Source organism: Stegodyphus dumicola, chromosome 2, assembly GCF_044657685.1.
Source record: "Stegodyphus dumicola isolate Sdum_Otavi_A_Nest chromosome 2, ASM4465768v1".
Classification (NCBI taxonomy): Eukaryota; Metazoa; Arthropoda; class Arachnida; order Araneae; family Eresidae; genus Stegodyphus; species Stegodyphus dumicola.
In genome coordinates, this window is record NC_140769.1 from 87,989,670 (window position 1) to 88,014,078 (window position 24,409).

At 33.6% G+C, this 24,409-nt stretch overlaps 1 protein-coding gene and 1 non-coding gene across 4 annotated transcripts in view; one reads left to right on the top strand and one right to left on the bottom strand.

Annotated features, from left to right (window-relative positions):
• Nucleotides 1–909: 909 nt before the first annotated feature.
• TRNAA-GGC (transfer RNA alanine (anticodon GGC)) lies at nt 910–983 on the top strand. The gene has a single exon. It is a non-coding gene; the product is annotated as a tRNA-Ala (tRNA).
• A 15,578-nt stretch (nt 984–16,561) lies between these two features.
• Nucleotides 16,562–24,409, bottom strand: part of Rich (Guanine nucleotide exchange factor subunit Rich) — a 153,066-nt gene continuing 145,218 nt past the window's right edge. For all 3 annotated transcript variants that reach the window (XM_085810847.1, XM_035353446.2, XM_035353445.2), the window contains one exon: nt 16,562–24,021. In XM_085810847.1, the coding sequence (XP_085666973.1) occupies nt 23,706–24,021 (316 nt within the window). In that variant the 3' untranslated portion in view covers nt 16,562–23,705. The remainder of the gene's footprint in view (nt 24,022–24,409) is intronic.

The window sequence follows — 24,409 nt, forward strand, 5'->3', positions numbered from 1 at the left end:
GCAGCAAAAAATATTCATACAAGTAAACCTCATGGCGCAGCCATTTTGGATTTCGCTTCAAATCAGACAGACGTTTACGGATTTGCGGAAGAATACAAGCAACTAGTAGTTTCCCGGATACAATGCAATGACGTGAAAGAATATAGTTCTGCAGAACTTCCTACATTATTCCGTAATAAACAGTACTGTTTCATAATTTTTTTCTTTATCTAATTAATTAATTAATAGGGAAATAGTTAAATAATGCTGAATTCATTTTTAATTAAATGTAAAATTTTGCATGTATGTGACGACCACCTTCTGTCCAATATTTCTGAGAATATAAACAAATTTTGGAATCTGAGAGTATCAGTAAATAAATATATAGAATATCACCTCTCAAACGACCACTTCTGAAAGTGACCAATAGTTCTAAGATTATGAATAAATATTGATATTAAGTATTATTTTTCAAAGACGACCATCTCTATATAAGACCAAAGCTTCTAGAATCTTGGATAGTCATCACAGAATTATTTTTACTGCGAAATTATCGCACGACTGTAATTCAATATCAATAACAGATCGCGCGATTGAAAAACATTTTCAGTCCTGTAATTAGGGGAAAGTTTTTTCCCCTAATAAGGTATTTCTCCCGCTTTCCTAGAGTGCCTTCGTGGTGTAGTGGTTCTGCCCGCTGAGCCGGTAGTTCAGAGGTCTGTGGTTCGATTCCCGGTGAAGATGGTTGCTAATTTTTCATCTCTCCGGCACTCCAAAAAAATCCTAATGTCTCTACAGTGGCGCCCGAACTAAAAGGGTGTTGGAAGAGATATATCCACACCCAGAATTTAGCGATTGGGTCCCCCTTTAAAAAAAGTCCCTGTTTAAAAAGGGCAGTAATATAAGGTATTTCTCTCGCTTTCCTAGTGTGCCTTTGTGGTGTAGTGGTTCTGCACTCTGGGCTGGCATTCGAGAGGTCCGTGGTTCGATTCCCGGTGAAGGCAGTTGTTAATTTTTCATCTTTCCTGCTTCCAAAAAAAATACCTAATGTCTCTACACCCTAATTAAAAAAAAATTCCAATTTTTACCTGTATTTATAGTAGGGTTTGTAATCTGTAAGTAATTATACATGTAATTTATACATTTTTTATTAAAAAATATATGTTATTTGGAATTTAGCAAATATTCTAGAAAATGCTAATCCATTGAAAAAAATCTTTTCATGACTAAATAATTTTTAAGAACGTCAGAAAAAATAGCAGTTAAAATTAATAACAAAATAACAAGAATAAATTATCAATCATATCAATATTTTTAGTGTACAGCATTTAGAAACAACTTTGTAAAATACATATGAAAATTAAATAATGTGCAAGTTTCAGATGTGCAATGTCATAAAACTAAAACTGGTAAATTTGAGAACAAATATCCTCAGAATGTTTGACAACCGAAGTCCTCTGGACGATGCAGTATGAATGTCCTCAGGATGTGAAATTGGTGAAGTCCTCAGGACATCTGAGAATCAACATCCTCAGGACATCCTCTCATATCCCGGGACATAGCGACTTAAATAAGACATCGTCAGGATGTTAAATTACGATGTCCTCAGGACATCCTAAGTATTGCGACTTAAATAGTAAATCCGGGATATTGCGACTTAAATAGGACATCCTAAGGATGTTTTGTGCTATGGGGGATCTATTTAATCCGTTATCTAGTTTTGAGTTTTCATAACAACATTTAACTCTGTGTTATAAACCTTGAAGAAACGTGTTTACTGCATTTTCTGGATGTTACAAATAAATTAATAAAGCAGTAATTATTGTTAAATTATGAGGAGTCATGTAGCATTGCCGGCATAACGTATAAGACTGCAGAGCGCTGGATATATTTTTTTCGCGCTTTGTTTAGCAAAGACCGAATATTTGTATGGTTAAAGAGGTAGCAAAGTGAGGTTTGAGGAGAGTAAGAACTTAGTGTTGGTTCTTCGCATTCTTAAACCTCATTTTCCTATTACAGAGAGGTAAAAAATAAGTTACTTCTTACCTCAGTCGCTTTGAAAGACTAATTCTCATTATTAAAGAACTTACCAGAAAATGAACGAAGAAACTGCAATGAAATTTTTAGCCCAATAAAATTATTCTTCTGTTTATAAATTCAAATTAAAACAAATTAAACCTCGTACAGACTAAACTGCGTCTGTAAATTAAAATTTCGTTTGTTAAAAAAAAAAAAAATGTTGTTAATTATTACTGCACAGCACTAAACATCATTCATTACTAATATAATAGTGTAACAGATCAAAAAGTATTTTTTTCTTTTGAAGTTTCAAAATATAGTTATTTCTATGCTAAGAACTATCGATGAATTTAATAGAATACTTTTATAACTTGATATTTCTGATTAGTGCCTCAGAGACGGGTAAGTGATTAGTGACTGATTGTCGTACAGAAGGGCTCAATTTCGAATGACAGATAAGGCATGGATGGACATCATGCCCATCTGTTCATAGAATAAATGTCTTCGTAAAAGATTTTCTGAGTTAACCTGTAACGTAAATAATATTTGTGTTCAAAGATATTAGAAAAGTATCTAAAATAATGTTTACAAAATATATGATGTAGCAATTAGAATTTAATCGTAAACACACTTTCAATATGAAACTCAAAACGGCTGAAAACACGTGCATATAATTTGTAAGAAAGTACTCTGATCACTAGGCACTGTGAAACAACAACAAAAATTTGAAAATATTATTACTTAATACTTACAGCCAACATACACAAGACAAAAACCAGTGTAAGCATAACAATTAAATTTTCATATGCAGAATAGGTAATCCATAGAGTAAGATTTCGATTCTTATAACATGACTTGCGTGTGGTACAAGGTTACTTTACTTTAATATTTTCAGATATGAGCTTCCATAAAAAGTAAGTACTGAAGATATCTGAGAAACAACATCCTTAAGATGTTGATTTACGAAGTCCTCAGGATATCTGAAAATCAACATCCTGAGGAGATCTTCACATATCCCGGGACATTGAGACTTGAATAGGATATCCTCAGGATGTTGACTTAAGAAGTCCTCAGGATATCTGAGAATCAACATCCTCATGATATTCTAACTGCTTCCCGGGACATTGCAACTTAAATAGGATATCCTGAGAATGTCTTGTGTTATGGGGGGATAAACTATGCTGGTTGAACGAGGCCGGATTAGGTCCGGCGGGTGATTTCACCCGGCCACCGAGATATTTCTAGTATTTTATGCTTCTCGAAATTACTGGAATTCATATGAGAGCTGGTTACAGTTACATATGAATTCAATAAAATTTATTCAATTACGATATGCGATTACTCGTATATATATATGATACAGGGAAATGGCGAAGATGTCGCCAAGACTGGCGACTTTTTACGATTTTCCGCCAAATTAGGTGACTAAAATTAGTCGCCAGAACAGTTACCGAGATAGCCATTTACTCAATGTTAAAAGCTTTCCTTTGTATTATTATATTTCCGGCAGAACATCCTCCTTCTAGATTTTCATGTTACATTATACAGAAAAATATTTAACAGTTCCACATATAATTTCACTAAAATTTTCTGTATTTGTACAGAATAAATAACAATATCTTGAAGAACATAATATAATTTATAAGCAAATTTATTTAACACCTCAACATTTGGGGAGTGCATAGCATAAAAACAGAATAAACTAATCAAGCATTGTTCTCATAAGAATTTAATAATAATTCTGACATCTATGAAACCTTCAGATGAATGGAAGTATTTTTTATTCCTCCTGAAGTTATATTTCTTCAGAAATTGAATATATTGTCAGGAAAACTTTTGAGGAATTATAAGTAAAACTGTTGTATTTCTTTTATATAAAGTAACATGAAAAATTCAAAGAGAAGAGCTATGCCAGAAAAGTAAGAATACAGGGGCAAGTCCATTTAACTTTGAGTAAATGGGTATTCAGGAAATTTGGGGAGAAATCGCCAAAAGTCGTCAAACATGGCGACCATCAACGTAATAAATATTGTAGCTGAAAAAATGTAATTGATCACCATATTAGCTGCAACCGTAATTCGACATTCATATAACTTTCCAGTAATTTCGAGAAGCAGAAAGTACTAGAAATATCTCGGCGGCCGGGTGAAAACTATATAAAATCGGAGAGAGAGTCTACTCTCAGTTGTTCAGTTGTTGTTTTTGCGAGTTGTTAGTACAGCGTGAATTGAGATATCTCCGGGTTAGCCTTTCTCTTTAGATGGGCTTTACATTGCGTTGTGTTTAACATTATTAGTAGTTTGAAGTGTAACTACTGATTGTACTTTGTGATACTGTGAACACCTGTACGAGTATTTCTGTGGAAAATTCCAGAACTTTAAAGTGTTCCTTTTCATAAAATAAATTTATCCTATCATTGGACCTGTGTGGATTCCGTCTATTACGAACACATACTCGTGCAAAAGTGGGATTGAATGCCGGTGAGAAGAGCGATGGAAAAGCAACTAAGACATCTCGTGACTGCCTTTGCTGCATTCCATGAAGAGATAGAAGGGACAATCAAATCCGTTATAGAAGATGTGAGAGCTGTTCAAGCAAAGATGGAAGCTGGTTAAGAATCCGTTAAAAAAGAGATGAAACTGTTCAAGACGAGATAGAAGCTGGTCAAATATTCTCTAAAGCATAGATGAAAGCCATTTAAAGCTGGTCAAGAAAATAGGCAAAATAGTCAAGAATCGGTTAAGGAGGTGCAAGCCGTTCAAAAAAAAAAAAGATCGTTGCTGATCAAGAATCTGTTAAAGAAGAAATGCAAACTGATCAAGGAAAGATTGAAGCAGGTCAAGAGGAAATGAAAAGAAAAATTATGTGCATAATTTAGAAAACAAATTTGAGCCTATGGAATGCAGAATAAACGTGGTTTGAAATAATGTCGGACAAATTGAAGAGTTTCTTCTGTCAAAGAACAAATAGATGAGAGAGTTTCTGCCGTGGAACAACAAATCAATTACATAATTTCTGCTGTTACTAAAGAAGGTGACACTTTAAAGAAATTCATAGTGACAGCAGGAAGCAATACTGATGGTTCTAAATTTTTACACATGCCTTTTCGTCCCTCTCTAAAGTTATCTACATAAGATGGCAAGTCCTCTTGGCAAGTATATAAGACATAATGTTCTATATCGGCGGAAGAGAATGGATGGAATTCCAAAGCTAGGGCCTGTTATCTCGCCGCTTTTCTGAGAGCATACGAAGCGGATATCCTTCATCTTCCCGAAAATCAGAGGCTAGACTTCGAAACTCAATTTGGCACGTTTGAGCTGCGCTTTGGCGAGAAGTGCTTAAAGGATTATATCAGACTTCAAATAAAACCAAGTCAACAGAAGACCAGCAAAACACACCAGGAACTTGCCACGGATGTTTGAAAGGCCATCTCATCTCGCCTTTTAGGAGTGCTTGCGATTAACAAGGGAAATCCTGACCTGTAAGTATTTCATCGAAGGCGTCCGAGATCCTGAAGTAGAGGAGGCTTTGCGAATGGCGGATGTCAATGATTTAAAAAGCGCTCTAGTGTAACAATTTAAACAGAAAAGTCAGTGACTTAAGATAGAATAGGAGTGGCAAGAAACCAAACTTAAAGTGCTGAAGGCTACGCACGAAGGAGCTGCAGAACACCCCAGGGCACAGAAGAAAAGATATTTCCTAGGAACAACTCAGGAAACTAATTAGAGGCCGTCTTGCGGGGCGGAGTAATGAGAAGCCCCATCCTAAAGCGCTTCATACTTCTACACTGAGTGGCGGCAATAAAAAACTCTTAACCCCTTCCGGTTTTTTATTTTGAATGCATAAATAAAAAATATTTAAATATTGAATTTTGGAACAATATTGAAAGAACTTTTTACACCATTTAACTGAAGTTAATTCTTCACACCAACCATAAATAAATCTTACACATTTCATGAAACTCAACACTCGGCGACTTTATCGCTTGCACCGGCGAAGGAAAAGTACCGTTTTTCCTTTACAGAAATATATATTGACCGATGCTCACACTAAATTTTTACACGAATGAAATCTTACAGACTAACAACAATTCGGCCGTGACTTGTACCAAGAAATTCTAACGGTAAGCAATATGTGATAGGATCTGTGATATTTCCACAAGTAAAAAAGGTGTTGCCAAATTCAGTACTCTAGAAATTTTAAACTAAATTAATTATCATATTTAACAGTATGCATGACGAGTGTAGCTCGTCATTGTGCGATATGGCATGAAAAACCAATGACGAGTTAGTCTCGTCATTTTACTGGAAGGCGGTTAATCATGGGGCATATGAATGGAGTTCCTTGCAATGTGATCATTGATTCCGGAGCCAATGTTACCGTCATTTATCTAACAGTTTAAAGATAAACTCATTTGGACGCCATCCTGTGCGTTACCCTCCAAAATGCGTCTGGTGATAAAATCGAAATTGATGGGAAGTTAAACGTAAACATCGCGTTTGGAAGTGCCGCCTACCATCACACGTCATACGTTGCAGATATTACAGATCCTGGTATATTCGGATATCCGTCATCGAAACACCGATGCCTCTTCTACAAGATCCTGCTCAGAAAGCTGACGATTTTGTTCTAGGATCGAACGGAAACACCAGCTTATTCGGTCTTACGTCAAGTTACAGGACATTTCGATCCACAGTCCTACGACAAAATAGTATTGGTTTCTTTAACACTCACTCCATATTCGAAACGGCGTCTTGTTCTAGAAATTTGAATTGGACGATGGAAAGGCTTTCCGATGGCACCTGATGCTTCCAAGATCCCGGACTTCATTGAAGAACTACATAGCTGTCCTACAGGAGGGCACTTCGGAATAATGAAGACTTTACACACAGTTTAATCGAACTATCCTTAATAACCGCTCGTTTGTCGTTTTCAGAAACCAACAGAACTGGAACAAGAAGTTACCTCTGCTTTTACTGGCCTATCGCAGTGCTGTTCACGAGAATACCGGCTGTTCCCCATCCTAGATGCTCTTCGTCTGCCTTGTGATGGCGACTTGTTTGATTTCCCTCCGAATATGCCTTCAATCGCGTGAGGAGTACATGCAACATCTCCAGGCAGGGTTTGAAGTGATGCATAGTTTTGCACGAAAGCGGATCAACTTGACGACGGAGAAGATGAAAACCCGATACGATACGAGAGCTACAGGACATCGATTCAACGAAAGAGACAAGGTGTGGCTGTGGAATCCGATTCGACGGAAAGAACAGTCTCCAAAACTACAATTCCCTTGGGATGGTGCTTACACAGTCCTAAAACAGGCTGTACGACGACGTAGTTCGGATCCGTAAATCAGCGAATTCGAAGTCTAAAGTAGTTCATTACCACAGGCTAGCTCCTGGCCATAGTATGTAGTGTATACACTGACTACCAATAAGTATTTGGACACCTGTGATAGAAAAGAAAAACTAACTTTATTCAAAATTAATAGTTGGTAGAGCCTCCACGAGAGGTAATTACAGCGTGGACCCTCCGGGGCGTACTTTCCACCAGTCTTTGTATGACAGCTAGTGGTATTTTCTTCAACTCGGCTTGGAGAAGACATAGAGTTCCTTCACCGATTTTGCACGGGTAGTGCACCCCATTCGGCGATGCAACTCGTCCCAGAGGTTCTCGATAGGGTTCAAGTCTGGACTCTGGGCAGGCCAGTCCATTCGATGAAATCTATTGGCACCATACCAAGCCTTGGTTAACGTCGAAACATGACAACTGGCATTGTCGTCCTGAAAGTAACAGGGGTCCAACCCGTTTAACTGCCACAACGTAGGAAGCACATTGTCATCCAAAATAGTACAGTAAGCATCGGAGTTGAGCTTACCATGAATGGGGACCAAGGGTCCCAGCCCATACCAGGAGAAACATCCCCAGACCATAATTCCACGTCCGCCGAACTTGACTGTTGGCACAATGCATTCTGGCAGGAGACGTTCTCCAGGTAGACGCCAGACCCAGACCCTGCCATCCGAACGGTAAAGGGTGAACCTTTATTCGTCACTCCAAAGAACCCGTTTCCACTGATCTACGGTCCGATTTCGACGTGCTTTGCACCACATTAACTAAGCAGCGCGATTGGACTTTGTGATCAAATGCTTATGGGCAGCAGCACGACCATGAAAACCAAGCAGATGTGCTTCCTTACAGATGGTTATCATTGAAACAATACTCCCGGATGCCCGTGAAACTCCTTGCGGATGAGGGCTATGGGTTGGGTGCGGTTCTTCGGAATTTCTCTGAAGAGCACTCGTCGGTCTCTATCCCCCAGTTTCGTTGGTCTGCCGACTCGGGTCACATTCCGACAATCACCGCTCACCTTCCACTTCTTAATCACATAGGCCACTGTCGATATTGGGTACTTCAGATCGCTAGATCTGTCCCTTAAGGATCGGCCACATTTTTGATACCCGATAATTATACCTATCTCGAAATCAAAGAGCTCCGAACTGCGAGGCATCTTGCATGCGACTAAAGCCGATGCTGTTTCCTACACGATATATACCGGCGGAGTCCGTGACGTACCTTGGGACCGCAGTTATCGTCATTTGCATAGGTGTCCAAATACTTATTGGTAGTCAGTGTATAATGTAAGTAGTATACTAAGACCATGGTCCTATTTGTTTCTAAATTCGTAAAATTTTGCACTCATTTATTGATTTAGAATTTGATTTGTTTTATGTTATTTATTGCAATTATTGTTTAAGTATTCCCTTAGTTGTAAGTAAAGCTTCCTGTCCAGGGATTGTCTTGCCCGGGACGTGCAGACCATGGCAATGTTACGAATTCTGTACTTAGACAGGTAATTTTAGTAGAATTGTAAATAAAACTATTGTATTTCTTTTGTATAATGTAACATGAAAATGCTAAAGAGACGAACTATGCCGGAAAATTAAGAATATAAGGGACGCCCTTCTAACATTGAGTAAATGGGTATCTCGGTAATTTGGCCACATTTTGGTCCGTTCCGTGCATTACCGTAATAAATATTGTAACTGAATAAATGACATTGATCACTATATTAGCTGCAACTGTAATTCGACACTCATATCGCCTGCCAGTAATTTCTAGAAACAGAAAGTACTAGAAATATCTCGGCGGGCGGGCGAAAACTATATAAGGCCGGAGAGAGAGCATCTTCTTTTAGTTATGTAGTTGTTGTTTTTGTTTGTTATTAATTCAGCGTGACCTGAGATATCTCCGGGTTAGCTTTCTCTTCAGATGCATTGCCTTGTGTTTAACGCTATTAGTGGTTTCAAGTGTAACTACTGACTGTGATAATGCTCTGTAATTCCCTGTACGAGTATTTTCGCGGAAAATTCCAGAACTTTGAAGTGTTTCTTTTAATAAAATAAATTTTATTAACCTATCATCGAACCTGTACGCACGTAACAATATACTGATCAGTTAAATTTATTACTTGATTTGATAAATTTAACATTCTGATGTCCTTATACAAAATATTTCAGAGAGTTACTGTAATTTTATTACTTATAGTATGTACTATTTTGCTACTACACTGCTTTTAGACTTTTTTCAATATTAGTATGTACTCTAATGTCCAAAAATTAATCACAATGATCTAGTTTCCCAATGCTTTTTATTATAGAAGCTGAATGATTAAAACAAAAATCTATCTAAAAAATGGGTCACGTGCAGTCAGTCTACCAAGCCACATCTTGTTCGAGTTTCTCATTATGTCTCAATGTCATTTTATTTTTTAAAGATTAAATTAAAACAAAATTGCCAGTGTCATGCTGTTTATGGTGATGTCAATAAGTTGTCCGGAAAGCAGGGCCCATTGATGATGTAAAAAAGTTTTACTCCTCTCTAGGTTAGTGAAAGAGGTTGAAGGTCAACAATATGCCTCTTGAAAGCATCCCACGCTTGCTCAATGGGATTAAAGTCAGGACAGCATGCTAGGCATTCATTTGAACTACAGTTTCTTCTTCAAGAAACTGATGCATGAGCCAAGCATTGTTAGGGTGCGCATTATCTATTTGCCAAATGAAGTTGTGGCCAATTGTAGTAGCATATGTAGAACCAATATAATCCAGTATGTAGTCTCTATAACTGAAAGTGGAGATTGGCAAAACTGTTTTTTTATGGAACCGGATCAGAACCCTTCGCTCACTAAAAATTAATCAGATATATTTCCCGATTCACTGCTCACTAATAATAACCTTGATGGAAAAGATCCAGAACTATGAAAGAATCAAGAGCGGTTAGCGAGGTTAGAGTGAAGAGTGGAAAAATTCAAATGAGATCTATTTAGCGAGGCTGGGGAGAAGAGAGAAAAGTATCGAGCGATCCTTGGAATCCGAAAAACTGACTCAATCAAATGCTAACTCCCTGAATTGGTTTCTTTGAAGCATAGTTCCGAGATTCCCTAAAGCCTCCTTTCTACACAGAACTAACAATAAAATCATAGAATAAAAATTTTTCAAATAGTTGGAAATGATAAAAATAAACTCAGTTTTAACAATTTAACAAGGGAGGATAAACAGTCTTTTCTCCTCTAAAATGGGAAGTGAATACGCTTTCCTTCCATTCTTTTTTCACCACTCATGCTTTCACTCGCTTAGTACATGAATGAATAGTAGATCTCTATTTCGGCCACGATTCCAAAAAAGCTGTCCATGAACCGTAAAACAGCTACGATTCCATACTTCCGGAATTGGAGTAAATTCGTTCAGTAAAGTGAATCTTTTCTTTGAATCAGTTCCGGAACAGATCATCCAATTCTACATCTGAGCATTAAGAGTTCCATGTGGTAACGCATACAGATCTGTGCAGCAACCTAAAGATACTCCTCCCCATATAAGAAAAATACAAGTATTCCTTTCCCATATATTAGACGGAAGATATCGAATGTTTGCTTCTCTCCATATGTAAACATGTCGAGAATTACTCTGTAAAGCAAAGTGGGACTCATCTGTGAACAGAACTCACCTCTACTGATTTTTAGTCCGGTTTACATGCCTAATTCAAACACTCCCTCTGGGGACAGAAGATAAGAGGGATACACAATGCTAGTTGCCCAGCACACAGAACTCTTTCATGCAGTCTTCTGGTACTGTCGTAGATGATATTGTTCTTCCTGTAACAGAAATAAGTGCGGATCTAAGCTATGATGGAACTGAAGTCCTGTTGCAACGCACATTCAGCCACAAATGCTGGTCATCTCCAGAAATAATAACCTTCAGTAGATTTTTAAGAGGCTGGTTAGATATTGGTTTCACAACTGGCTTACAACAAAACAGTTGACATTTAGCTATCTTGCAACATTTGACTATCGTACCTCTGCTTTTAATCAGCTTATATAGCATAATTCTGCTGGTAAATATCACTTCGAGCTCATTTAAAAATGAGCTATCTCAAATTTGTTTCATTTACTGTTGTTTATTGAACAGGGATTCCCTCCTAAACAGCTGGCTTTAAGCCATATCATATTTATGTAAAGTGATGGCAGCACCACTCTTTTGCAAAATGCTACTCGATGAAGTTTGCTTTTATTTGTAACATATGCAAATTTAAAAAAAATGTGAACTATTTTAGCCAATTTATAGCAACTCTTCAATTTGTCGCTTGCAAGTGATAAAACAGTATCACACAGGATTGAGAATATTATACTTATAATCAATTTCTATTTAACTTATGCATCGATTTGCGGTTTGAAGGATAAGAAATTTCGAATACTGACTTGCCTTTTTAGGCATTCTGCCGAAACAGATCCAGAGTCCTCCGTTCACTGTTTTGATGTAGAGTGGTGTACATGCCCAGGTGCCTGAGCATGTGGCTCCAGGGCTTGGTGTACAAAATTAGAAGTGCTGGCACCCTAGAGCAAGCCATCAGGAAGGATAAAAAATAAATGTAAATAAATAATAAAAATTAGAAAATTAATTTGAATTTTAAAACAAAATAAAGTACCGAATTTCTTTTTATTTGGAGCACAAACTGGAATTACAGTTTCCCTCGAAACCTGAAAAGTACAGCAGCCAGGCTCCGGTAAGTTCCAACTGAATTTAAACCATGAATATATTTCAAGGAATACTAGAACACAAATCATTCTTTTTTCTGTATACCAATGAAAAAATGTTTAAGAGTGGTTAAATTTTCACTAATGAGAGAGGAGAGAATACTAGAAATAGTATGAAGACATGGAAGAAAATATGGGTACGATGACAAAGAAGAATCAAACACTGTTTAACCATTATCCTAGTTGATGTAATTACTGTGGTAAGAAGAAGGTGTGAAAGGAGAAAAGTGCCCCGAATCAGAGAGTCGATCTGTAAGCTGAGAACATATGTAAAATTCTGACCCTTTTCATCCACATTATCTGATAACATTGGTCTGATTAATTCAGCAATTAGGTGTTACACATATTTTGCACAGCCTTAGTTTAAAACACAGACAAACACTGGGGGGTGGCTAATGATAAAAGATCAGTGATATAAAAGCATTTTCCTTATCGTGATATTGATGGAATATCGATCTCCCAATATCATAAATATGAGTGATTTTATGGATTAGGAATTTTCCAGTTAAAATTTGTAGAGACTTTATGAAAAAAATATGATAAATGTAAAAAACAGTTTCAACTAAAGATATCCATAAAATTTGACACATCTAATTTTTATACATAGGAAGATTCTCTATAGAAATATAAAATAATAATAAAGTTTTAGAAAACTGAATGGGACCAAAGTGTTTGCTATAAACTAGTCTCACTACAGTCAGGTGTGATTATCTATATATATTTTGCAAAAACAATATTACATACTTTCTAAATCATCACAGTATTCAGTAGTAATATGAAAACGATATAATGAATATTTGTGTAAGTGATTTGAAAGACAGCAAGTAAATGAAACAGCAAGCATATAAGATAAAATAATTTATTTTAACAGCTATGATTAATATTTGAACTTTATACATGATAATTTTGGCATATCTTAACATTTGTGTATATAACATTTCAGTTTAAACATAACTGAAAAAGTATGAAATATAAACAATCTTTATCAATTTCATTTCGCATGAGCTGTACAAAATATTCATACATGATTATTCAATGATGACTATATTACAAATGAACAACATTATCAGATCTTAATAAACACATTTCACACAAAATGAAATATTTTGAATGAATGTTTTTCCATTATCTAAGCAAAATGTAAAGAAAAATATACATTTACATAATACATATTTTTCACAGCATTATGTTAATGGATAATTTATCTATTAATAGAAACAGCTAATTCTGTAGTTATCTGTTAATCGAAACAACTAACTCCTAAATCTTGGAAGGTATTAAGAATTAAGTAAAATTAAATGATCATAAAAATATAATAAATACAAAAAACAGGTATTAATATAAAGTTGACCAGGAAAAAAATCAACACAAAATATTAATTTTTTTATGTCTGAATAGGAAATCTGTTGTGTTAAGGAAGAATTTATCATAAGAATAACAATTATTACAAATAAACTCTACAATAGCATTTCTTTGTAAAAATTAGACAATTTCAATTTTTAAGATTACTTACATGCCATGAGCTTGATTTTCTGTATTAACTAATAAATAATATTCTAGGAATGAAATCCATCAGTCTTGTACCAATTTCTCCAGAGTAGGTTCTTCATATGGAATAAACATGCACTAATTTCTCTTATAAAGGTCTTAATCTGGGCAGACAATCTTTAAAAACTCTGCCAGAATAAAAAAACTTCAATTCATGAATTATTACAAAACTGTGATCAGCAGGAACAAAAGAATTGTGATATAAAAAAACTCTAACTGTTAAATCCTATCTAGTTTGGTAGCACTTTCTTATAATTAAATGCAGTATTTTAAAGACTGAATAACAGAAAAATGGAAGATTTGTTTTCCCTTGTTCATCATAACTTTTTAATATTATACAAAATTAAAATATATAAAATGGAATGTGAAAAAGAAAATAAAATGTCATAAAATGGAAGTATATTATACATTTTTATCATTTTAGTTTTCAAAAAACTTTTATATATATGATATGATAAAAAGCTCCAATCTACTAGGGCTGTGGAGTCAGTAGGGAAAATGACTGACTCCTGGAATTTTAATGACTCCGACTCCTTCATATATATGTAAACATATACACATGGGTACAGCTTATTTTTTAATATAAAAGAAGTAATAGATGCTACAGAAAAAAAAATTGATGCATAGCAAATTTTTTATATTAATTAGCATTTACTATGAAATGGAAAAACTGGCATTAGTAATTTCTAAGAAATAGTAAAACTTTGGTAAGACCCTCTTTGTTAGAGGACTATAGATCCGATTTGATAAACTTCAGATCTGAAAAGAGTCTTTCCGCACTGATTTGAGTAGGATGAAGAGATGTTACTGTTAGGGCTACTTCCTTTAACTTTTCAGGATAGATTTTTATAAATTCTAAAAGAGGTGTCTTGCAAGAGCAATCATATTTATCTATTTCTTCAAAGGCAGTGTATACATCTTGTTTGTATTTTTTAATTTTTTATCTAAAGGCTCTTGGTTATTTATTTTCATTCGCTTTGCCTTAGCCTTTTCAATATTATCCAAATATTTTTCAAAATCTAATTCATCAGTGGAAGACGATGATAGAGATTCAGTTACAATATCTGCAGTTTGACTGTCCTGATTTGAATACTCCAGTTGTTTTGATAATAATTTCATTTTTAATGAAAGTTCATAGATGGCTTGATTTGCCTTTTTACTCTGATTCCTTCTGCAATAAACCCTCCATTTCAGGAATAACAAAGATCACATTCTTCCAATCTTGCCTCTTGTTAATTTTTCAGATTGTAGCTTTTACGGTATAGAAAGAAGAGTTTCCAATTCTGCAAGATAATTCCACAGTCTTTCTATTAGTGAAACATTAAGGTTATCTACATCTTCTAACATTCTCATTTCCTGTTAATTCTTCAGATTGTAGCTTTTTTATGGCTATATACGGTGTTGAAAGAAGGGTTTCCAGTTCTGCAGGATCATTCCACAGTCTTTTTGTTAGTGAAATATTAGGGTTATTTACATCTTCTGAAAAAGTTATTAATCCAAACAGCCACTATATCATCAACTATGTACTTCTCCATAGCGTTGCTCTTTTTCCTGCTCGCTTCCTAAGAATGGCATCAATTGTGGGAGTTCTTGCTGCTTACCTCAATTCACCAATGAGATTAGCAACTAAATGAATCAGTTTAATTAATAATGGCAAATATCACACCCATCTTGTTTCCTTATATTTATTTATTATTATGTCAATAAAATAGAAAATAACTATTTATTAATGTATATAGTCCATAAATAAAAATATTAACTTAGTTTGTCATTAATTTTTTTTCAATTCACTTTAATTTCATTTCAAATTCAAACTGTTCAATAAAAACTGGAGTCGGAGTCGACGTTTTTTTTAGCAACTCCAACTTCGACTCCTTTTACCCAAAAATCTACCCGACTCCACAGCCCTGCAATCTACTATTAAAGTCTCAATTAAGTCCCATTTTCTGAAATTGACTTAAAAAGACAATACATAATTACCCAAACAAAAAAAAGAGTATTTTGTCTTTTGATATAATTTATGCTTCTAATTTTCTCAATCACGTGTAAAATGAGTTTCCGATTAGAGGGGGAAAAAAGAGAGAGCCATTGCCACCTAACTGAGAAGGGGGGAAAGTTCATTATTTTTTTTAATATTTTATTTTATGTGATACAAAACAAAACTTATGGAAAGATAAAGACTAACATGCTATATTTAAATTAATAACTGAAGGAAAACAACCACTAAGATAATTTATATTCAAAAGAGTGAAAATTAACTTTGAAAATATATCCAACATTAGAGACAAATTAATTATTACGGAATGTACAACAGTGAAATTTTGGTCTTCTGTGGATTTGGCTTCCTTATAGAACAAGACTATTAACGATATTATATACCAGTGTTCATTCGCTTTCTAAGAAATTCTGATAAATTCAGTAATGGTCATTACACAGAGGCAGATTTATAGGATAGCATAAGTTACAACAGTAAGGAGCTTCATGTTCCAAGGCGTCCTCTAATAATTAATTAAGTTAACAAATGGTTTGTGTCTTCAAATAGAACTTCAAAAATTTAGGCGAGATGAATCCTCTACTTCATAAATCTATCACTGTTGCCATAAAAAGATTTACTATATCACCATTTCTTGCCTTTAGTACTGATTAAAAGGAAGAACATTACATTAAGAGTGAACAGCAAGTTTCTAATTACAAAGAATAAAAAGCTAATTTTTTCAATTCATCTATGAACACGGATAATCCCTGGAACTGAAGTAATGTTTCAGATGTTATGTTTAAATCATAGATGCAAGTTTCCATAAGCATAAGATGCAGACAGACAATTATTAAGTATTTAGTATGTATAAAATTTTTTATCTGAAATGTTCTAAAATTTTAAAACTACTGACAGCAGAAACTAGAAATGTACAAAGATGATTAATGAAATGACACCAAGGAAAAATATATCTTTAATAATAAAAAATCATGGCATTATTATTTAAAATGATGTTTTGCCTACAGTTATATTTAAAACTGACACTTTCTCTTTCATGCTTAGAATCAGATATAAGGTATAGGAAGACGTTAATCATAAAGGACGATACAAAAGTTTCCATTTGAGGGCATCGCTGCAGCATATATGCAAATTAGTGTTTCACTGATGTTGGTATATAATCACTAACATCTTGGCACGGATTATTGTAGCATTCGTTTATTTCTGAAGTTTGAATGTTGACAATAGCAACTTTATTACCAAATGCATACAAACGGGATCAATGTGATGTTATTCTTTTTTTTTGGCTGCCAAAGAACAAAAACTAGTAGCCATTCATCAGAGAATGAAGGGATTGCAGAAGCATGCCTATCAAAAACCACCCTTGTGGAATGGTGCTCTATGTTCAGTGACAGTTGCGATTTGACTCAAAATGCAAGTCAATTTGGAAGGCCCTTCACATTCCTTACAGACAACAACACACAGGTAGTTGATGATGGGATTAGGGCAGAACACTGGATATCCATGCGTGCACTCTCAAGGAATCTCGATATAAGCTTTGATAGCAGGCAATGCATTATCTGTCAAGAGTTAGGCTACCATAAGGTCTGCAGCCAGTGGATACCCTGGTATTGGATTCTGAACAAAAATCAAACCGGATGGCTGTTTGCCTAAAGCAAACATGGTGCATTTTCAATACTGAAGGCAACACGTTCCTTGCACATATTGTTGCAAGTGACAAAAGCTGGTGCCACCACCAGGAACCTGAGTTGAAACCATTGACTATGCAGTGGTGTCATCCTTTGTCCCAAAAAGTTCAAAAGCCTGTCATCTGTTAGAAAAGTGATGCATTTGTTCTTTGATTTCTAGGGTCCATTGTTTATTCATTTCAAGAATCTAGGTATCTCCATCACTGGGAAATGGTATGGCAATGCTGAAGAGATTATGATGTGCAGTTAAGGTAAAACATCCGGGAAAAGTGCAGAATGGGGTGATTCTGCTTCATGATAATGCATGTTTCCAATTGCAAATGTCACGATGGAGAAGTTAGACACGCCAAAGTGGGGGATGACCGAGCACTCACCTTACAGTTCTGATCACTCCCCATGCAATTTTTATGCCTTCGGTACCTTAAAAAGCCTTTGAAAGGTTGATGGTTCTGGTTGGATGGACAGGCAGTTTTAAACTCATCAAGAAGCAGAAAAAAAAAAAAAAAAAAAAAGTTTTACCCAACTAGTATATCCAACCTGGTGAAGCGGTGGAGATGATTACCTAAAAGCTCAAGGTGATTTTTCATGATCGGCATAACAAATTTGGACAGCACAACCTTTGAATGAAAACTTTATGATCTCCCCTTATATTTAGCAACTGCTTTTTTGGCACAAAAGTTATTCAAAAATTTCTTTTCCACACAATTTAATAAAAATAATATGACAATTTAAAAAATCAAAACACTTACTACCGTAATTTCCGGAAGAAAGGCAGCATCAGCGTAAACACTGCACTCGAGAAAAATCGCGGGAAGAAAATTAAAATTACACAGAAACGCCGCAATAGATTAAATTGCGCCTGACATCGTCGTGGGCTGTATAGATGCAAAAACTCAACCTACGTCCTGATATATGACATACCAGTTAAGAAAAATGCATGAAATGAAACCATAACTCAAAAATAAATTAAAGGTAAGAAATGTATAGCTTCTGTGCCGTTTAGAGACATTTTCAAAAATTTTCCGCTCCCTTCTTGCTTAAAAACTATCCAACAAGTACTTGTACCCAAACTGATGGGATCTGTATTTGGCAGAATGCCAAGAAAAATCCATTCATGCTGAAGGGGAAATATGTCAGAGTTCGTTATTGCGAGGCAGGTGGAGTCGTGTCCGCCTTTGAAAAAAATTGCAGAAAAGGCAGGGGTGGGGAGAGGATGGGTCCTGGAAGATTCATCGAATGACAGAGGAGAGAGACTATTCAAACTGATGAGAATGTTGATTTGAAAGGGGGAAGAATGTTATTGTTCTGAGATCTCGTTTAGGGTGAATAAGGCATGTAGGTCCGTTCAAGGGAAAGAATGTAAACAAAATAACGCTCGCAAAAAGCAACTGAGTGGTCTTTTGCACCAGTCTATGCACAATGACAAGGCCATCCAAACTATGTACAATGACCATCATAGGAAATATTTTATTTTTAGTGCACCTAAACGCCGCATGGGTAGAAACGCCACACCCGCTGAAAATTTAAGTTTTAAACACGTAAATGCCGCGGCATTTCTTCCGGAAATTACGGTATATCCTTTAGCAAACAGATCTTATTTTTTCAAAAACTTTTATTATACTGATGAGATTGTGAAATGACCAGTGAGTTCATCTATCTGCCAGTGAATAAATATCCTAATCATCAAGAGCTTTACCACTATGGAAAATACACTGTACTAAGTATAAAATCTGCTGTCCACACTGAGCTATTTTCAAAACCTGACTAATAATTTAATACATCCAATAAATTAAAACACTTAATACAATGAAACCTTAAATTAGACTTTTGGCCTAGTTTCAGATATACATATTTATTTATATTTAAATTATACTGTCTATCATTTTTATAAATTAGAAATATAAAAAACAACACATTGTGAAAAAATATTAAGATATGGTATACTATTGTGAAAATATAAATATATAAGATAAATTTTAAACTTAGCATTTGCATAGTTTATAATGGCTGTAAATGACATAGAAAAGAAAGAAATTATGCACACTGAACAAGTATTTCTAATTATTGAAGAAATGTAACTTATATGCACCACAACTATTTGTTAATGTATGGTAATATGTAAAATGACAAGAGATTACTTTTATTACATTCCTAAAGTCAGAAAGCATATGGAATAAGGAAATCACTGGTTTAATTAAAATTATATCTCCCCCAAACAATAAAATTATCTTTTTTTTAAACTTTACTTTTTAATCAACCATTTATAGCTTTTAGATATATTTTATTTAACTAAATGCAATATAAGGTTTTTTTTAATTACTTTTAACAGACCTGATACATAACCTGATATATTTTTTTATCTGGGAGACTAAGAATTCTTTCTACAATCCCCATCTAAATATTGTTCCTATATCAGTAAAATAATATAATAATTAATTAATTAATATAGAATACTATACAGTGTTTCAAAAAGCTTCTCATCATTGTATACCAATTGATCTTTGAACTCTTAATATATTAATTTAAATTTTACCCAGTGTAAAATTTGATTACACATACTGAAAAAGAAAACACAGCAATTCTGACACCATATTAGGCCATCCTCCAAAATCACCTACAGTACAAAGTTCGAGATCTGGATGTTCAGTATCTGCAGTGATTGAATATTTAAATCTCCAGACTTCCAGAAATATTTTGCAAAAAGGGGGAAAGAAGTAGGTTCTAAAAGCTGCATCTCGCTTTAGCATATGTTTAATGCATAACACATGTGCAAACAGTTTTTTCATAATAAAGTACGTGAAAGCACTGATTCTTACTTTAAGTTCAGCACTAAGTAAAGCATCTCCCTGTTGAAGAAACACAATTATTTATTAACATGAATGTATATGATTAATAATTTTTTGACCTCATAGCTGCCTTTTTGCTTGACATACATCTCAAAGCAAAACAGCCTATCAAAATTCATTGCTGATTTTACACATACTGAATAGCTTCAAACCCTGATGTCAACCTGGTAATCATTTTTGCTATTAGCCCAAAAGAAGCTATTAATCTGGAAATCAAATTTTGTGTTAGTTCAATATAAATAGCATATTTAAAGAAATTAAATAATGAAGAATCTGCATGTATGTATGAATGATTCTTAGCCTGTGGAAAAAAGACAGTACCTAGAGCCATCAGACTTTGAATAATGTAATCCTCCAGTCAAACATGTGCATATGGAAACCCAAGTCTTGAATTTCAAATATGTTTTATTATTTATTTTATATTTTTTAAAACTTCAATGAATTTTTTATTAACAAACTCAACAATCTGAAAGCAAGCAGTGGCAACACTCTTCAAAATAAAATGTTTTTATCTCCAGAGCTAGAAACTATTATCATTTGGAAAAATGTAAGATATTCATCTTTCAATTTTAATTTAGAAACTTGGCTATATGAAAGCAATGTGTTAGTGAAACCAGAAATACAAAACTTTTATCGTCCATGCACCAGCATATTGCCATTCAGTAAATTCTAACATACTTTCAAATTTAATCTGAAAGGTAATTATTGAAAGCTTAATAAATTTAATTTTATGTGGTATAAGTGCGAAGAAGGTGATATTTAATAAATGAAGTTAACACATAAAAAGACATAAATAAAAATTTGTTTAGCCACCTTATTAAGAAAACTGAACTTCTTTGAAACCCTTAAGAGAATTCTAAACATGTGCTGTTATGCAGCCTTTAAAAATTCAGTGAAGTTTTGTTGTTGAACTGTATGTGACATTAGCGCAAAGAAAATAATACTTAATAATAAGTTAAAAAGAAAAGAAAAAGAGATTAGCAGGAGTGTGTGCAAGAGCAGACTGGTAGACTGTGAGCTTAATGAGAGCATACAAAACCTTTACAAACTCTTTTGGGCAAAAATCTAAAAGCTTTCAGATTTTTTGAAAAATCATTTTAATTTTTTGATTTCATCACCATGTAACTATCAATCCATGACAACTTGGGAAATAACGCATGGAGTTATTTCTCATGTACCAAATTGAATACCAAACAGCATGGTACCTTTTATGTTGATATTATGCTTGGGAATGATTACAAATTCAGCTAACTGTCCTTTGTAGTGCTGAGTGTGTTGAAAAGAAAAAATTTAACAGAAATTTCTCTTCATCTGAGGCCTAACAACTGTATTTGCTTCCACTTCAATTAAGAATAACTCATTTGTTATTCAAGCCCTAAATATATATGAGAATTTATTTATTTGGACTCAGCCTTAAGCATATGCAGAAAACAGACATAATTATATCGAATAACTAAACTAATATTATTCAGCCTTAATTTAAGCAGCATGCTACAGATGCAAGACAAAATTTATCAGAACAATGAATCTTTAGTCTCCGATATCAGGATACATTTCCAATACTAAATAAGACATGCTAGCTAAGCATTAATCTATACTAAAACAAGACACAACTAAAAATCTCTAGAAAATCTAAATGCAGAAAATATCGCTATCGATAATGAAGAAAGTGACAAAGAAGTTGCTGTGAAAACATTTTGACTGGCAATTAAGTGGGAATTCTTGACTTGGTAATTACAGAACTTTTTTTTTTTTTTTTAAATTTGATATCCTTAATATCATAAATGATTAATGTTTGATAAATAACTATTTCATATTTTTTATTTTATTTATAATTTGTTAATATTTTCAATTTTATAATTTAATTATATAAACATCATTTTACTAGATTTAAACTGATGATCTAAAATCGAAAAATTCTGAAATCTGGAATAGCTGAAGTTTCAACAAGTCCAGATCTAGGATTTTGTATTGTAGCTCTTTTTGATGTTTTTTCACAAATAAATGGAAAAACTATGATAAATATCCTTATCTTTAGGAAGTTTTTTCAATACTACTTATATTACTCATATCAAATATGAAGGGAACTCTCTCTACAGTGATAGTAGTCATTTTGGAAAGGCAATATTCAATGCTAATATTTGTTTTCAGGAATACTAGCAACTTTCAGAAGTAACTGTCAGAAAAATATTCTCTATATTTAGAAATGTAACTAAATGACTATTACTGCAAACTAACAATTTATAGAATTTCCAGTATTCATAAGAAAAATATGATTTTTGGAGCTGTTTAACTAAGTCTTACCTCACATAAAAGTTGAATGTACATAGTTGTTAATTAATCACATATAAATTTTCATTTATATTACATAATTTCTTGTTTCTATCATGATATGAAATTATTTAGTTACCGTTAAAACAAATGTTTACAAACTAATGAAGTTTCATTTGTACCATATAAAACACAAAATATATTACTGATCAACAAACAGCTGTCCCAAAGAAAAATATGAAATGTTCAAATAAATTGCAGCTGTTTTTTGTAAATACAGTTTTCATTAGATTTGATTTATGCATAGACCTCTGCTGGCTAAAATTAAGATTTGCTCATGTAAGAATGAGGTAAGAAAACCTTTATAAAAATTATAAAATAGCAAACGTAAGCCTTTATACTCAGCTATACAGAAATTGCAGTCCTGCTGCAATATTACATAAACTGAGTGAAAGACAACTGCAAAAATAAGATACTAACAGTTCATTAAATAATCAGATCGGTTATACTATACACATTAAGTAAAAACACGAAATAATAATAATAAAAAAAATACAGGCATGCAAAATCACAACTTACACTGAACAATTACTTTTCAAAGTATAAGAGAACAGGAAAAATAACTAAATTACCACATAGAGTATATTTTATTTCTTCTAGATTTAAAAGCAAATATTTCTTGGTTATTTTAATATTTGATATAAAACATTTATATAAAATCACATTAAAAATTGTTTTCACCAAGAATGTATCTCATTCACCAATAACTCTTTACAGACAATCAAGGTAAAAAAATGGTTAATTTCATATATTTAGACATATGTTTCATATTTACCTGATTGGCTCATAGGATTAAATTATTTGCATTCCAATTGGAGTAAAAAATTCAAATCACTAAATTTCTTACAAATTTTCTTTCATTGGCTACAAGAAATATTACTAAATTACAATATCTTTCCAATATATTCCCCAACATTTTCAAATACACTTTATATTTAAAGTATTTTAAATACAGTTATTTTTTAATTTGGCTTTCTTTCTTCACTTTATGATATGAACAAAAGTCAAACCTATTTATTTAAATATTAAAAGATGTTGAGCACAATGAGGCATTTGTTATTTTAATAAATAAACTGTCTGAAGCATAAATACATCTAAAGCACTGCAATTAAAAATGATGGTATTTATAAAAATATTTTTGAAATTCTCTCAAGAGTTATAGTACATTTTAAAGCAATGCCTAAATGATTATGATTCATGAAATTACACGTCTATGATATTGAACACTCAGATGTTTGATTTTCCTCTTGCGGAGAATCTAAACTTTCTGCAGATTCAGCTAGAGAACTTTCATCATCTTTATCAATTTGTGTACCCTGTAACACAAGAGTACCTTCTATGCCTGGTATATCACTACTTGTAGAAAGTCTGTGACTGCTTTGTTCTTTGCTATAAAGAACATCACTGCAAAATTCTTCAGAAGCTGGCTGCATGTCAAGTTTGAGCAGAGATGATGATGGAGAACACTTTTTGCTGAGAGCTTTTGCTTGGTTGTGTATGACATGCATAAAGGCTTTATAACCTGAGCTGTAGTGGGGAAAGAAAAAAAAAAAAAAAAAAAAAAAAAAAAAAAAAAAAAAGATAATATAAGTAATATGATCACAAAATCTAATATTGGCTAATCTTATATGCCAGAATTTCGTGGCATATACAGCAGCATATCTTAAAAACCATGAGTTTATTGCAGCTATCTAAGAAAGTATGAAATCCAAGTAATTTCATAATGGATATTTGATAAATACATGTGAAAACTTTAATTTCAGAATTTTTGAAAGATTCCCCATTTTTAAAATGCTGACTTCAGTTTTATTAAATCTTAACAGTAATGTATAAAATAATTTGTTTCAAGTTAAAAAGGGAAAACTAAACAGGAATTTAAAATTTATTTTTCCAATGCAAAATAATGAATAGCAAA